At 41.6% G+C, this 17,725-nt stretch overlaps 1 protein-coding gene across 29 annotated transcripts in view; it reads right to left on the reverse strand.

The window, feature by feature from the left end:
* The window catches only part of MAP2 (microtubule associated protein 2), a 282,714-nt gene that overhangs the window by 48,461 nt on the left and 216,528 nt on the right, over positions 1-17,725 (reverse strand). For 17 of the 29 annotated variants that reach the window (XM_081189952.1, XM_081189950.1, XM_081189944.1 and 14 more), the window contains 2 exons: positions 15,116-15,229; positions 10,334-10,411 (listed from right to left, as the gene is read on the reverse strand). In XM_081189952.1, the coding sequence (XP_081046078.1) occupies positions 10,334-10,411; positions 15,116-15,229 (192 nt within the window). The remainder of the gene's footprint in view (positions 1-10,333; positions 10,412-15,115; positions 15,230-17,725) is intronic. The other 12 variants (XM_081189945.1, XM_081189936.1, XM_081189934.1 and 9 more) reach the window with 4 other exon arrangements.

Below are 17,725 nucleotides of genomic sequence, written 5' to 3' on the forward strand. Positions count from 1 at the left end.
AAGGGAAGCCCTTATAGGTGCTGATCAGCATGCTAAGACAAGTACAGAATACAATGCAAAATGACAAAAATGAAGCTTGATAGCCTGCCTTGTTAACATAAATGTGGTTTGAAGAAGCCACTGTCTGCTGCGTTCAGATGTAGTAACAAACCATGATTTGTTCCCCCAAAGCAACAGAATCTCTTCCCTTTGCACATGGAATGGGGAACATGCAAGCCATGGCTTATTCGTTGTTATGTCCAAAGTGGGTGACTATAGAGCACCACACTCTGGAGCCGGGTCTTGCAAAATCTATGTTGGAACATTGCTGTTGGCATCAGTATGTCTTGAGGCAATGGAGTGCACCTCGGGGGTGTTACCAGGACCAAAATGACCTCCCTGGGGTACAAGCCTGGCAAGTGTGTATGGAGGCCCCAGGCTGCCCAGATAACAAGACACTCAGGTCGGCCTCACTGATGTGGTCCAAAGGAAAGCAGAGCAATATGTTTGGCACCAGCTTGGCTGCAGGAGTTCCTGGAAGGAGGCATACAAGGTACCATCCAACCATCTTAGGGATTTACTCCTTAGCCTTGCACTATTAATTTAAATGGAATCTCTCTCCAACTTTTCTTTTAAATTTCAGAAAGTCAAAAGTAATTATACTTGTCAAAGTCTCCTTGATTTTGTCTATTTCTTGATTTTGTCTATTTCTTTAAATGATGTATTTCTTCAAATAATGTTTGAATATGTAATACAAGTCTGTTTTAGCTAGACAAAATTATATTAACCCACTCCACTAAAGCAAAATCCATAGATCACCCCAGAAATAAATTCAGAAATGTCCCAAAATTTGTCCTGGTCAGTTTCACTTGCCAGAAGAAAAATGCTATGTTTTGAGCCCCACTCCTTGAGACTGGAATCACAGGGTGTGGTGTTTCAACAATCTGTCCCCATCAATAATACACTACTATATTTGAAAGAACTATGGAGCAGCAAGGAGATTTTAATGTTGCAAGTGCCTAAACTTTTTGAATGGGGCATAGAATGGAATCCAAAGAGCCAGACAAGTAACTCCACATCTCCACTCCACAATGTACTGCAAAGAAACCTATTTTGGAAAATGAAGAGACTTTCAAAAGCCATTTGTGGTGTGTCATGGGGGTCTGCTGTTCAAAGAAAAAAAGGGGGGGGGGAAAGCACACAAAAAAAACATGATGGACATGAGGTTGTAGCAAAAGCTGCCAAGCCAAGCTTAAAATAGCCTTTCCCTTTGATTCTGGTCTCAGACCTGAAGACCCTGAGAAGGTAGAGGATAAAACTCTGAAACTTTAGGACTAAACCTGACACCTGACAGCCCTGGACACAAATGATGAAATGAATGTGGCATGGCAGGGTAGAGGAGAGGAGGAAGAGTGGGACCATGCTTTGTTCACCTTCTTCATAGCCTAAAAAGGCCTCTGCACTCTGGGCTGTGGCACTGGGAGGTCCACTAGCTTCAGTCCATTCGGAGCTGAACAAAGGGTGTTCATAGTACTCCTCATCTGAATTGTAGGGCTCATCATCAGGCACAGACACTGAAATGGAAGGGGCAAGGAACTTACGCCTCTCCCCTGTGGCAGCTGGCCCATGCCATGAGCTGCTGCGAAGAGGTCCCACCTCATCCTCAGCTCCTTCATCTACAGACAGACACACAGGAAGAAACTGCACAGAGAACTTGAAGAGACAGAAGGACATAACACAAGACAGAATGGAAACAGGCAGACACGTACTGCACACTGATGCAACATCATGGGATGAAAGGAAACAACCATGCTAAGCTCAATGTCATCTCAAAGGCACAATACACACATTTAATGCATTGGTCAACTTGAATGCATTTATTATGTTTTCTGTGGTGCCTACAGGAAGAGTAGTCCATGTCTTTCCACAATGCAAATGAACCCAACAGCCAAAACAAGCACTTTGTTCCAAACACCTAAGTGATTAAGGATATTCTAGATATGAGTCTAGGGCAAATTTGCCACAGTATGTGTCAGAACCACATTATATAGTAAAAGTAAAAGAAACTGGGACAAAACTAGACATTCATCAGCAAGCAAGGCAGAATAAAAGAGGTCTCCCCTCCATTAAGCAAACAAACAAACAAAAAACCAAATCCAGAAGAATCTTTTTATGATTTGTTGAAATACGGGTTTGAAATTTTTGGGTATCATTTCATCATCCCATCAGTAAGCAAAAATGTTGTCTAATCACCAAATAATAATGAAGTTAATGTATGCAGCCAGGGCATGTTTGCAATCCAAGGAAACAAACATCACTGCTTGCCCTCTCTTAGGAAACTTCTCCAACCTACCACCTCAGGCCAAAGTATAGTGATAGGAACAATCACATATGTCTGTTCCCAAGTTTGCCCATTTGGTCATGTGAATTTGGTGAGTATGCGGGCTACAGTGCTTGCAAATGAGGCGCATGTTGGTGATGGGAACAAGATCCTTTCCTTTTTTTACCTTTCTGTGCTCCATCACTTCAGCCACACCTCTCCCCATCCTGGTTCAATTCCAGTTGAGTTTCCATCACTCGTATAGCTCTCTGGTGCAAAGCTTTGACTTCCACCCATTACTTTATATTTGTACAGGCAGACATCTGAACAGCAAATGTAACTGCATCCATCACATCAGGTATGGCCCCTAGGAGTATCTTTTTAAAGAGTTGCTCTTATAATCAGACCCTGCACCTTCCTCTACTGAATGATAACTTTATGTACTGCAGACACATACCATATAGGGGTTCCTACTTATTCCAGACTATTATAACCCAAGAACTGTTTTAGCCACTGACAAAAAACAGGCAGTATATAAGGAGCCACAAATGAATTCTTTTTCTTTTAAGATAACAAACAAATTCACTTCAACAAAGAGGTTAAGCATCACAATCTCCTCTTACTGAACAGTGGTACAAGTAAACTCATTATGTCACGCTTTGCTTTTGGGAAGACTAGAAACAAAGTTAAAGCTTGACTAAGCATCCACAAAGCTTGAAAGTTGGTATCTGGTTGAATGCTGTATTCAGCAGAGGTCCTCTTCACATGATCTTCCTTTGTAGCTTACTGTCCAGGATTTGCTCCAACATACAAAAAACCTACAAAAATTATTATTTTCACATTTCAACTTCCTCCACTTATTGCTAACACACAATGCAAAAGCAAACCAGAAACAGGTAATTGCTATTTTCAAGTGTAGTTCACGTGATCTAAAGACTTGCATGAGTGCACCCATTTTTCTCATTACTTTCCCAGGGGCAGTTCTGTGCACTGCCATTAGAGGGACGCGAATGAAGTTCCTTGATGCCACAGGTGACTGCTTCAGGAAAGGTGGAACTCAGAAGTTTCACAGGGTACAAGGACTTCACTTTGCTTTATCAACCTTTTTTATTATTCATTGTATAAAGTTATGATTCTATCAGTGCATTTCAAGCTGGAAGCTATGCAGATTTCTTCACTCCCTCATCCACCCCCACAAATATATTTTCATTCTAAACACAACACAAGTATATAATTTGACTTTAGGATGTCATTACCTTAACTGGTCAACGGCTTTTACACGGAGCAGTAAAAGCAAATGCTCTTCCATTTCCTCTTTATGTACGTGTCTGTACCAGAATAAAAAGTGGAAAGAGATGCTGCTGCACAGAGAGTTGCTCATCCTCTGCTAGTCCGCACACACAAAGTTATGTGTTTTCACTTCTAAGGGAGTGCCAGCTTTCTCCCCAACTTTTCACACTTTTTAAAATCAGCCTCCCCATCCATGTTTCCTATGCAGAGAATTAGAACTTAACTTCTTTTAAAAGAAGTAAAAGCTGAATTTGCAAAAGGACTCGCTGCAGGGCAAGTATATGGAGAAGCTGTCTGCCAACCAATCTGTGGGCATAACCCCAAAGTCCTGGGTCAATGCCAGCTCCATTGGAATGGTGCTGAAGGTATATGAATTCTTAAGCAGATAGCTGAGAAAGGTGCTTTAGTTAAGATGTTCTAGCCCACCCAAAAAATGCCTGTGTGGCTTGCCTTTCCTTATAGAGACTTCCAGTACCACTTACGTAGTATGTTGGTTAGCCCAGTCCAAACTACTCTTCCCTCACTGCTTCCAATCCTTTTTGACATACATCCTGATTCCAAGACTGTTACCCCAGGAGGTAGCAAGCAATCCTTCATGTATGAAAGCTTATTCCTACTCCTAGCTGGAGTAATCTACATGGGAGATACAGTTCAATGAATGATGCGAGACCCAATGATGCTTTGCCATGGCCCAGAATGGCATGATTATGACAATCAAATTAAATTGTATGAATTAGCCTAAAATGCAGCAAAATAGCAACACAATGAAGGGGTCTCGATTTGTGCCTCTCTTTAGTTTGCTTTATAATGTTAAATTTTCAAGGTCATATATTGCTACTTAAGACCTCCACCATATGGCATAATTGCTGAAGAATGAAAATGTACTGGAAGTACATTTGAATGCATTATATTTTAATTGTTGTAACAAAAAAATAAATAAATTATACAGCTCTTTTGTCCATTGTAGTAGGTACTCTTTAAAATATATGCTGTAGCAAGACTCTTTGAAATGAATTGGGACTGTCCTGGTACAGCCTAATGATTGAAGCCTAGCTAGCAGAGAAATATTTTTATAGAAAGCATTTTTAAATTCAAGCTGCTGGATATCTGTTGCCAGCAGGGCGGGGCGAAGGGGGCTGGGGGGAGATCAGAATACATTCTAATCAGTGTTAATTCTTTTAGAAAAAAATAGCTCTTATCAATTTGTAAAACACTCACTGGTCTCAAAATCCTTCCTCAAAGACATAAATTATAAATGAAGATCTTGTATCCTGGGTCCTTTTCCTTCAGCATTTTTATTCTTGCTTTTATACCTAAAGTGGTGCACACTCCAGGCTTGATCTCACGAAGCATACAGCACACAAAGAGTAAGCTGTCTGTGCAAGGCAGCACCCAATCCCTTTGCCCAGCTCTGGCTGATTAAATGTATTCAACACTGCTCGGGGGGAAATCCATACCCTGAAAAAAGAAATCCTGCTACAGTATTCTCAATGCACAAAATAGTTTTAATAAAATCGAATTAGGTTTCTTACCTCCTAGTGCTGTGCAAACAGACCCACTCATTCTTTTATGTAGGTGAAGCAAGTTATCAAAATAGAACAATGAAAGCTGCAGCAGCAAATCCTTCCCTCTTCTGAAACAGATTTGCCTTACAAACCTCTCTCTGTCTCTCTGTCTCTCTAATTTGTGTTTGCTGCTTGGTTGGCCACATCTACCTTTGTCATGTCTGCTACACTGTGATTTCCCACCCCAGGATGACTGAAGGAAATCACCCTCCTACTCTGGACTATGCAACCTGCTGACAAAATTACCACCATCAAAATGCTGTGGGGAAAGGAATGGAGTGTTAGCAGTCTTGTCTCCTGTGCTCAATCCAAATTCCACGCTAAGCAGAAGCATGTTCCCAAATGCTTCTAATGATGCAAATCAATAACCCACCTGTGTCTACTTCTCATAAATCCCAACCCAAATTCAATCCATGGCAGAGGTATGGGTTATGGTGCATGGGTTAAGTGGGAATACTGTGTGTTCTGCAGGTGTGGGAACATGAAGAAAGGACAAATGGCAAATAAGACTACAACAGTTGCACTTCCTTTGTAGCAAAGCTTTTCACAGGCATTCCATTTGACCTGGGGCCCATGTGTGTATGCATGTGCACTCGCATGCACAGGGAGTATGAGGCAGTAATGGAGAAGGACATGAATAGATGGGTGTGTTTTCATCAGTACTGAAAAATGCTCTGTACATGCCTCAATGCTGTATGTATGCAACAATCCCTGACACTGAGGAGAATGGGACTACCTCTGTCACAATGGGCAATGGAGCCCTGAGATGCCTGTGGCTCATGCTCACTGCATGCAGTTTTCAAAGCTATAGACACAGAGTAGTCCCACAGTGATATAAATGGAACTAATTTAGTCATCATTAATTTCAATAGTACGCTCTGAGTAAAAGTTAGTTGATCATAACCCTAAATATAGATTAATTCACCAAACAAATAAGAAAGCAAGTTGTTTCGAGACAGAAAAAGAAATGAGCTTTGGCTGAACATGTTTGTTGACAACCCTCCAGTCCTTTTCTACAAAAAATAATAATAAAATAAAATAAAATAAAACCACACACAACACATAGATACCTTGCAGCACATTCGAATTATGATTACCCATTAATGGTGAAGCACACAGCGTCTTGGACTATATGCATGATACTGCCAAAGTTAAACAATCTGAAGTTCCACTTATTTCAATGAAAAAGATTTACAGTACATTCCCACATTCTGTTTATGCTGCCTGGAAAGGCACTGTATCCTTCTGTCTGGTGAGCAGCGTCTTCTGTTTGCAGGGTGCTGAATGGCTGCATGAGCATGTTATCTTGAAATCGTGAGCACGGACTTAGTCCACCTTACCCTTAGCCTGGCTAAGGGTAAGGTACTATGAGCATGCTGCTCTGTGATTGGTGAGAGTTAGTGCTGATGCTGTGGTTGCTGGGAGAAAGACTGTCGTAGCTGAAATGGTACTTAAAAGTAATGTTGTTTTGCTCTCAGTGTTGCGGCTGAGAAAGCAGCGACCACTTGGAAAGCTAGGAATATTCTGCCAGGCTAAAATACCTAGAAAGAGTAATTCCACGCTGAGCGAGCTTAGTGGGACATGCTTCTGCATAAACACGCTTAAAATTATATTGCATTGTATTTGTTGACTGTCAACAGATTTTTAAAGTTTTGATAATCTGCAAATCTGTAAGTGTGTATGTTTGACTTATTCTTCAGCTTTCTTGGTTTTTTGTGATGTATGTTTTAATAGCCATTGGCTATGAATAATAAAAATCCTACTGATATTTAACTCTTCTATTAAAACAAAAGGGTTTTAAAAGTGATTAACTCTGCTTAGATTGTTATAACCTCTTATTTTGGGAGATTTGAATAAAAATGGTTGACTTGGCTGTTCAGCTGGGGGGAAAACAAACTTTTGAAATAATGTTGTTTGTTAACTTGAAAAAGCAAGCTTGAATGATATATTAACATACACTACTCAATAAACATATATGCATCATAGCTTCAGAATCCTGCACAAACATCAGCTTTTTGGTTAATTTTTATAACCATCATTTTCTCTATTATACAGATTTTTATAAAACAGAAATACAGTATGAATTACTAGCTGTAGCACTGGGAGCAACATGATCTACTGAGTCACAATGACCTGGAGATGTTTCATCTCTTTGAAATACTAACACAGAGAAGAGGTAGCTGGCAGTTAAATTCATTAGAGAGCCTTAACATCCCTGGAGATCAATCAATTTTCATTTTATACAAAACGAAAGCCAGCAGAAAAGCGACAGCACTAACATTAATGACTACCACATAAAGCCAATTTTATGCTGGTATCTTAGACTGTAATCAGCAGGTCTGGTGGGTTACTAAAAATGTTAAAAGGGTGCTTCTGAGACAGAAAGGTACCCAAACAAACCCTTCAATGTGGGATGTTCTATTTTCTCAAAGTGAGCACTTTAGGTAACATGGGTACATCACACCACAAGCTCTGAATTGCACCAGTGCAAGCAATGTACAGGTCAACGTAAAATGCTCACTCAGGGGCTCATCCACACTTTCTTTCTTTCTTTCTTTCTTTCTTTCTTTCTTTCTTTCTTTCTTTCTTTCTTTCTTTCCCCCAGCTCTTTACCCACAAAAACCTGCTCTCCGGTCTCCGGTGCTGAACTGGAGTAAATGGCAATCTGCAGAAAACCTTAACTGCCATTTGCTCCAATTCAATGTTAAACACCAGGTGTTCCTGGGGAAAGCAGTGGGGCGAATGAAGAAGAAGAAGAAGAAGAAGAAGAAGAAGAAGAAGAAGAAGAAGAAGAAGAAGAAGAAGAAGTTGCTCTGACATGGAGCTTTCAAAAGTGGACCTGTGTCTAGAAAGTGCAGGGCAAAAAGTAGGTGTGGATGAGCCTAGTGCACACAGGAGTACAGTAGTAGGTAATGGTTTAGTCCTTAATTTTCACATTGATGTCTGACAAGCAAGTACAGCTGGTGAATCAGCATGCTATTTCCAGTTTTGAACTTCTTTAATCAATTCTCAAAACATAAAACTGGCTCCCACATCGCACAGTACCAGGAGCGGGATGAAAGATGATTTTGTGGTGAGTTAAAGCAATCTCAAACCACTAACATAGCAGAGACTCGACTCCTTTAAGTGGCATTAACTGAATAACAAGGTTGCATATTACAATTAGTACTTTCATTAAGAAGAAGGGTAAGGGCTCATATACACACAGTACAGCACTTCTGGGTCCGTAGCCCTTCAAGCGCATAGTCAAGTGACTTAACACTCTGCATCATGCTAAAAGCTCCTTTCCTATGGAAAGTCTGCCTGCAAAGGAGACGTTTAATTACTCTCCTTAAGTAACATTTCACATATAGGGAAGTTTCAGTTTATGGCTATATGTATGTTTAAGATTATAGGTACGTATACACTTATGAACCCAAACATGCATGCGGAAACATGAGCATTCAAATATACATAGTTTATTCCCTTCCACAGGGAAGTAGCATAGCCCCGGGAGGAATATATCATGTGTTTTTTCTGCACATGAAGCTCAGCTCTAACTTTTCATACTCTCTAACATCCATTAGAAGCAGAGACTGTGACTACAAAGTTTTCCCAAAGTGTCACCTTAATAACATAATGAAGTGGTGGGTAACAGATGTGCAATATAAAATCAAGTATCCAGTTACAGCCTATTGGCTGAAATAGCCTTTGTTAAACATGTGACTAAGAGGCCTCTTGATTTAAGCACATGTTCAAATTTCTTTGTCGACAGAGGCTTGCAGAGCTCTGTAGATGGGGGCTGCTGAAGTTAGGGGGTTCTGCAATACAGGCCTGGGGTGGGGAACCTGTGGCCTGCCAGCTGTTGCAGGACTCCAACATCCATCAGTGCTAGGCACTGGAGCAAATGGCCAGGAATGAGAGGAGCTGCATTTCAACATTTAGAGGCTCAACATTCCCCCATTCCTGGCACAGGTACATCAAAGTTATTCCAATATTAAATCTCACCAAATTAAAAAGAGCTTAGCACTTGGACACAAATTCATGGACCCACAAAGGTATTCACAAGAATAATGATGGTTTGCAGTAAAATCTGAAAAAATGCTGACCCCAGGAGTCTAGTTCTGCCCCCCCAAACAAATCTCAATTTAAAAAATAGTAAGAATATTACTCATTTTATTATCAGGGAGGTCTTGCCATTTCCCCCCAACCCCATGGCATGCTCCTGTGCTTTTAAAAGTTTCAGGTAAAGCATATATTCACTGGCTATATAAAATTACAGAAAGAGAAAGAAGATATTGAACATCACGGTAGCATTTAATAACCTCAGAACAGAATTGCACTTAATTCACATTTATCTTACGATACTTTTTTACATTTATGCTGTTATGTTTTACATTACCTGTCATGTCTAAATTTAAAAGAAAACAGATATAAAGCAAGCAGAAAGAAAGAAGGAAAGAAATTAATTCAAGAAACGAACCTTTTCCCAGCATGGAAATAAAGCGCTGGAAAAAGCTTTATTGTGTTTTGTCTTGAGGGCTGCCAGAATACATTGACATTCCTACTGCTAGGAGATGCCCTTTGCATCCTCTATAGTTGGTTATACTGGGTAGTAAGTATGTTTCCCTAGTCCAGAACTTGAGAGATTGCTGTAACCATTTTTCCAAGTTCAGCTTTTCTCATCGCAGGTAGTCAGTGATAAGAGAAATTGTACCAAGTGGAATTATCCTCTATCTGCAAGCCTTAAAAGCAGGGCTGTGGAACCAACGGGCTTCTTGATATTCTTGGACTCCAACTCCCATCAGCATGAGTCTGCCTGGCCAATATTGGCCAGGGGTGTTGGCAGTTGTAATCCAACAATATCTAGAAGGCCACAATTTTTCCTGCCCTTTCTTCAAGGTACCAGAATCTTTTCAAAGCCATTTGGAATATCTATTCAATGGCGCAACAAAACTCGTATTCATGTTAATATACACTCCCAAATATCACCATAAGCATATATAGATACGTACATAACAATGTACATATCGGTACTGCTTGTGCTTTACAGTGATGTGCAACTGCTAACTTGCTATTAGGGAAAATGCTCGCTGCCCTTTAAATTAATGCTGACAGGTCATCCTCCTACCTCTCTCATTAGGATTCCTGGGTTTCTCTCCTTAGAGATGGGCTCTGCAACGCCCAAGGGAATTCTTACCTTCTTCCAATGTTCCAGTCTGCTCTGAAGCTGGTGATGGGGGCGGAGAAGGAGGCAGGTTAGCTGTTTCTTCAACTGCTAAAGATTGAACAGTAAAAATGAGACACAACAATTAACTGCTTTGAGACCAGGTTATGTCAACTGGACAATCTATGCCAATGTTTCCTAACCTGGTAGCCCTGCCAGATGTTGTTGGACTCTCATCAGTCCAAGCCAGTAAAGCACTGGCTGGGGGGTGATGGGAGTTGTGGTCCAAAGCATCTGGAAAATACCGGGTTGGGGAAGGCTGATCTGCATTACAGTTACCTGGCAGCATATTATAACATTTCAATTGAGTTGGATCTAAGACTTGCATTGTCTTATACCAACAATAGTAACCACTCGATTTAGATGATGTAGCATTATGCTGATAATTCTACTGAAACAGCTTATTGTTTTTGTTTCTTTAGTAAAGTTGTACATAAATACTACAGTGTTTTTTGTTTACATCAAAGCCGTTTGAATGATTGACCTGATAATTCTTACATGCCTTGAAGAAAAGCACATTCACAAGCCAAAAGCAGGAGGGGAAGAGTTTTTAAATATCATTCAGGGGAGAAAGAACATCACATAGAGGTGCCCAACCACATGTTTAATTCACTTACAGGTATCTGAAAGGATACACGTATAATTGCTTACATAAATGATTAAATCCTATTTTCTCCGGAACCTACTTAATTTCATATTGTAACTGCTTAAAGCCAAATCTTGAATTTTGCCAGCTCAAGGCTGACCCACAGCTAAGCAGAAACCTTTACCACTAACTTCCTTTCCAATGCCCAACTGCAGTATATGAAACACGAAAGTGGGATAGTGACAAAACCACAGATACAGTGGGAACAAGACCCATGGAACATTTCCTAAACCTTCTTCTTAAAAGCCTGAGCATTTTTCTGCCAAAGTTAAGCATTAAAGCCCATTTGTTTCAGTGGGAAAAATCAGTATATTCTTAAGTCATTTTCATAGATCTCAGCAGGGCTTAAATATGATTCAGTTTGGAAGAGTTGTGCCTATGCTTTATGAGTCGCTATACCTGATTACAGAAAATGGTTTTGTAACAGTGCATGCCTATTAGCAATTTCTTCAACATATCTGTGATGTCATGTAGATAAGTTAAGTCTCTATTAACAGTGTAAAAGTCAAAATCATTCTATTACAAAAGATGATGGTGGTGGTGATACATTATACAAGTACATACACCAATGAATGTTCACATTCAATTACAGAATGCATACTGTAGGGAAACCATTGTTTGCTTATTTTGGTGTGTGCATGCAATGGCAGCTTTTACTATTAGGGCTCAGATATTTTTCAATGCAGTTCAGCAAGAACTTAAAACATGTGCTAAAGCTCCATTTGCTTGTTTGAACCAAACAATGGGTTGAATCTAATGGCGGCTTTGTGCATAGAAGAAAGAACCTCCACATGCACAAGGCAAAGCACCCAGTTTTCACTGGTTACCCCAACCTACTGCAGTCTTCTGTGCCACATCCTTGGTGTGTGGAGTACCTCAGGGTGCGATACTCTCCCCGATGCTTTTCAACATCTTTATGCGCCCCCTCGCCCAGCTTGTTCGGAGTTTTGGGCTGGGTTGTCATCAGTATGCCGATGACACCCAACTCTATCTGTTGATGGATGGCCATCCTGACTCGGCCCCAGACACACTGACCAGATGTTTGGAAGCTGTGGCTGGATGGTTACGTGGGAGCCGGTTGAAGCTAAATCCTTCGAAGACAGAGGTCCTGTGGCTGGGACGGGGCGATATGGGATTGGGGGGGCAACTCCCATCTCTTGCGGGGGCGCAATTAGTGCCAGCACCGTCCGTTAAGAGTTTGGGTGTAATCTTCGACACCTCCCTTTCCATGGAGGCGCAGATTGCAGCTATAACAAAGGCGGCATTTTTCCATCTCCGCCAAGCTAAGCAGTTGGCTCCTTACCTCTCTCGCCCTGACCTAGCCACTGCGATCCACGCGACGGTCACCTCCAGACTGGATTATTGTAACTCGCTCTACGTGGGGCTGCCCTTGAGACTGACCCAGAAACTCCAGCGGGTGCAGAATGCTGCAGCGAGACTCCTTACGAGGTCTTCGCTGCGAGATCACATTCACCCGGTGCTATACCAGCTGCACTGGCTCCCGGTGGAGTACAGGATCAGGTTTAAGGTGCTGGTTTTAACCTTTAAAGCCCTATATGGCCTAGGACCCTCGTACCTACGGGACCGCCTCTCCTGGTATGCCCCACAGAGAAACCTACGGTCTTCAAATAAAAACATCTTGAAGGTCCCAGGCCTCAGAGAGGTTCGGCTGGCCTCAACTAGAGCCAGGGCTTTTTCGGCTGTGGCTCCGATCTGGTGGAACGCTCTGTCACAAGAGACCAGGGCCTTGCGGGACTTGACATCTTTCCGCAGGGCCTGCAAGACAGAGCTGTTCCACCAGGCCTTTGGCCAGGGCACAGCCTGACTCCCTCCCTCGGCAATCTTCGCAGAGCTCTGGCCCAATGGTTGCCAGTGGCTTGAATTAATTAATTTTTATAATGAATGATTTTAGAATGTTGTTTATGTTGTACTTTTGTACTGTTTTATTGTTGTTAGCCGCCCTGAGCCCGGCTTCGGCTGGGGAGGGCGGGATATAAATAAAATTATTATTATTATTATTATTATTATTATTATTATTATTATTATTATTATTATATCCAATACTGCCCTGGGGGAAAAGAACATCCCCCAAGTACAGCTTTTTGAGTTTCGCATTAGGTAGAACTTGGAATCGGATAAAATTGTTTGAGTGAGTGCTTCTTGCAAGTGCAAAGCTACCATAAGATACAATCCGTTGTTTGTGCTAGCTATATAACCTTGTTCTGTATTCAACTGATAATTCAGGAAGCAATCCTAGCTCATAACCAGGATGAGTGGAGTCATTGCTCTTTCCAAAGCCCTGCTGCTCATGCTGACCAGAGTAGAGGATGGGGGCAGTATTTTTCTCCACAATGGCACAAGAGAGAAGCCTGGATCAGGCACCTCTCTGGCAGCTAAACTCACTTGGCACCCAGTGGATCTTTCATTGGTCTTGTTTGGCCCTGTTTCGGGGCCTTATTCCTGCGGTAGCCTGTCAACAGCTCATGCTTGCAGCAGCTGAAATAGGCTCCTCCACATCCTTGCCACCCCAGCCTGTATGTAACCTTTTTACTCTGCCCTACAGAGAACTCTCTGCACTTTGAAACCTTGATGGTCTTCTGTCATCAGAAATGACCCTCATGCATTTTGCACCCTTTAATAAAACTGTGGGCAAAACATGTGGCTGAGCAAGAGGGAAAGACTTTTTGTAAAATCATAGATTGACATAAAAAGGTTGGGTTGCTTTAAATGCTGGGGAAGGGAGGAATACTCTAAATACAAACATCAGAATTTGAAACACAAATCTCAAGCATTAAGCAAAGATCAGGAAAATTGGATCAGGGAATGTTTCCATCTTCCCTCAAATGTTGCATGATACAGGGGCTACTTCCACATGGGTAGCTCCTGTCACTGCTCTTCTACTGTAAGCTGCAAGAAGAATTACAATAGATTTCCCACATGATCAGGAGTATTGCTCTACCTACTTATCTATCTATCTAGCTATCTTTCTTTCTTTCTATCTATCATCTATCTATCATCTATCTATCTATCATCTATCTATCATCTATCTATCTATCATCTATCTATCATCTATCTATCTAGCTATCTATTTAGGTAAAAGAGTAAAGGAGCCCTAGATGGTTAAGTCCAGTCAAAGGAGACTATAGGGTGCAGCGCTCATCTCGCTTTGAGGCTGAGGGAGCCTGCTTTGTCCATAGACAGCTTTTCCGGGTCATGTGGCCAGCATGACTAAACCACTTCGGGCGCAACGGGACACTGTAACGGAAGCCAGAGCACACGGAAATGCTGTTTACTTCCCACCCTCTTTTCCATGATGTCTGTTTCCTTCCCTGTGCTGCACCCTGTCTTCTATCTCTTAAACCTTAACAAAACTACTATAATCTTTAATCCATTCTGTTGGTAATTTATTATGGTGCTCTAGCACTTCTTTCTCTGGCGATCACTCGTAGCCGAGTACTATAACACTATACTACAATAATGCTATATGATATGCTATTGCTTTTCCATTTTTTCAAATATACATATATATAGGTGGAAAAGTGCTTTAGCAATATTTAAAAGATTGATTTAAAAAAAACAAAAAGGGGGTAATAAAATGGCACCCAGCACAAATGTTATAAACAAAGTGTGTTGACTTCCTCAATAGGGAACAAGTCATCCTTTTTAAAAGACAGAAGACAAATACTAAAGACTTCTACACCTGTAGAAAGTGTGCTACTCTTCTATTCTGCAAAAAATGGACTTTCTGCAGTCTGAGAAAAGATGGAAGAGCCACAAAGAAAATATAGGATGAGAATGCTTGGACACCAACATCATGTGGATGCCTTAGAGAAAGTAAGCATATGAGGCACTGCAGTTTCCAAACTAAAAGCCTAGTGTGGAAGCGCCTGGAATTGGCAAAGCTTGTGACTTTCAAGCAATTAGCAGAATTGCAGCAAGTGATCATGTGGATAGAAGGCCTGCTCTTGAATAATGTGAATATGTCAGCATCTTAGCTCTTAAATTCTTAAAATAAATGAACGAGTAAATAAGAAAAAATCTAGGCCACAGCTGCAGTGCAAAAGCTTGACGTTTGTAACACAAAATACAGCTGAGATTGCTTGCTTTACCTAAAGGTAATGGCGCAGGCTGATCTTTGTGCTGGGCTTCTTGTTCCTGTTCACCTTTCAGGACTGCCACAGCTTCAGCTGTTACTACTTGGACTATCCTTGCGGATACTTCTTCTGGGACAGTAGTAAGATTAACAACAAGACAAACAAAAGCACATTAATGTAAGTGATATAGGGAAATATATATGTGCTTAAAAGGCACCCTGCATGAACAGTGATTACAGACTAAGATGGTACTTCTGAAATTACAGTCTCTACAGTCATCCTATTGCGTTCAATGTGTTTTGATCTACAACAGGTTTAGGATCCCTGCTTTCTTCTAAAATATTTTTCAGTAGATTGCTTAGACACATAATTTAGAAGGCTGGATTCTCACATGAACATCATTACCAACAGTTGCAACCCCCAAGGGTGGAATGGCCATTATCCTAAGTTAGATAGAATACAGTGGTGCCCCACAAGACGAAAAACTCGCAAGACGAAAAACTCGCAAGACGAAAAACTCGCTAGACGAAAGGGTTTTTCGGTTTTGCGTTGCTTCGCTAGACGAATTTCCCTATGGGCTTGCTTTGCAAGATGAAAATGTCTTGTGCTTTTTTCTTAAAGCCGCTTGAAGAGGCGCAGTTGCGACAGACCGTGCTTCGCAAGATGAAAAACATCGCAAGACGAAAAGACTCGCGGAACGAATTATTTTCGTCTTGCGAGGCACCACTGTAATAACCCAGCTACACAGGGCATCTACTATGAGCTGAAGGCTCTTTTGCATAGCAAGAGTACACCTTCTATTTCTATTCAAAACAGCTATGTAACAGAAGAACATTGTTCCTACTCCTAGCAGAACATCTGAGTTATCACTTCTTGGGTGAGTCAACTTGGGATGGGTCAAGAGCCAGTTCAGAGGCTTTTAGTGGGTCTAGGGAGCATATTGTTGTCTTTTGGCAGGTTTTGGGGTAAGGTCTCCAACTGATTTTTTAAAAAAGGCGTTGCAATTTGCAATCTTGTCCTCCAGTTGCCCATTAGATGGATAGATGGCTTTTTACAATGGACTCCACCCCAAAATCCACCAAAAACTACATGGTGCCATCCTCATTCCAGAGGCCTTTGCCCCCAAGACCCAAGAAGAAACCAGAATATCTGAGTTCCAGGATTGACAGCCCTATATGTGGGGGCAAAGTTCAGTGTGAAAACCACCTCATCAGCTAAAGCAATTAGTGTGGAGGAGGAAATATCAGGGAGGGAAAACACTTTTCCTACATGCTTTCCTAGCTAAAGACCCAAAAAGCACATACACACACAAGTTGGCCAGGCAGTTTGTTCCTGATTGTTTAAAATGTTCAAAGATTGAGGTGGCAGGACCATTGAAAGCTAGTCCATTGACCAAGCAACACCATCTCTATATTTGAATCCCCACACACTTGATGAACATCAGGTATAAAGGCAGTGCCATTTTTCTCATCAGTGTGTGGGGATTTGAGAAGGTCAAGTGAGAGAAATCTTAGGTTCTGAAGAAGCCTAAATTCATCAGCAACCAAGCCTTACAGTAACATCCAGTTCCTAGCCTCGCTTTCAACCGTCTCATTCCTTCCTTCCACTTCCCATGCTCCTGCCCGTTCAGCTGCACCTGACCTGAGGTCTGCAGGAAGGACAAGAAGCCTGAAACCATTTCCAATTGCTGGGTCATGGTTGGGGCTGGTTTTCTGGGTTACCACCTAGCAAGTAGATAAGACCTATTTCTCATTTGCAGTCCCCTTCTCCTGAGCAAGGTGTCCTAAGCAGCCCACAAGACCAAGGCAGGTGGAGAGGTAAGATACAGGAATACACTTCCTTTATCTTAGAATAGAATCATAGAATCATAGAATCATAGAATCATAGAGTTGGAAGAGACCACAAGGGCCATCGAGTCCAACCCCCTGCCAAGCAGGGAACACCATCTGAGCACTCCTGACATATGGTTGTCAAGCCTCTGCTCTAAGACCTCCAAAGAAGGAGACTCCACCACACTCCTTGGCAGCAAATTCCACTGTCAAACAGCTCTTACTGTCAGGAAGTTCTTCCTAATGTTTAGGTGGAATCTTCTTTCTTGTAGTTTGGATCCATTGCTCCGTGTCCACTTCTCTGGAGCAGCAGAAAACAACCTTTCTCCCTCCTCTAGAGTCATTGAGTTAGGATTTCATTCCTTATAAGCCTCCCCTACTGCATATCTTAAAATCAACCATGGTCCTCAGTAATTCTACTAAAACTAACATCTCTAGAGACACCTGAACATGTTTTACACTGTTTAAACCATCCCCTCTGTTTTCTCCTTTGCTGCTGTTTTCTGCCACTTAGAAAATGGTATCGAAGGAGAAATATGCCAAAACCTTGCTTTCAAAATACATTCCCAATATACAAACAGTCCAATAAAAGATGTCAAATTAACCCACACAGTGCTATAAAATCACAGCATGCAAGTTTTTATGAGCAATGGGAGGGTCTGCGATAAAGTTTAGAGCCACATTCTGCTTGGACAAATGGAAACACCTGAGAAAGTGCTTTTGCACAAGAGTATGTCTGTCTCGGGACGTGGGTGGTGCTGTGGGTTAAACCACAGAGCCTAGGACTTGCTGATCA

This window comes from Podarcis bocagei, assembly GCF_964188305.1.
Source record: "Podarcis bocagei genome assembly, chromosome: 1".
Classification (NCBI taxonomy): Eukaryota; Metazoa; Chordata; class Lepidosauria; order Squamata; family Lacertidae; genus Podarcis; species Podarcis bocagei.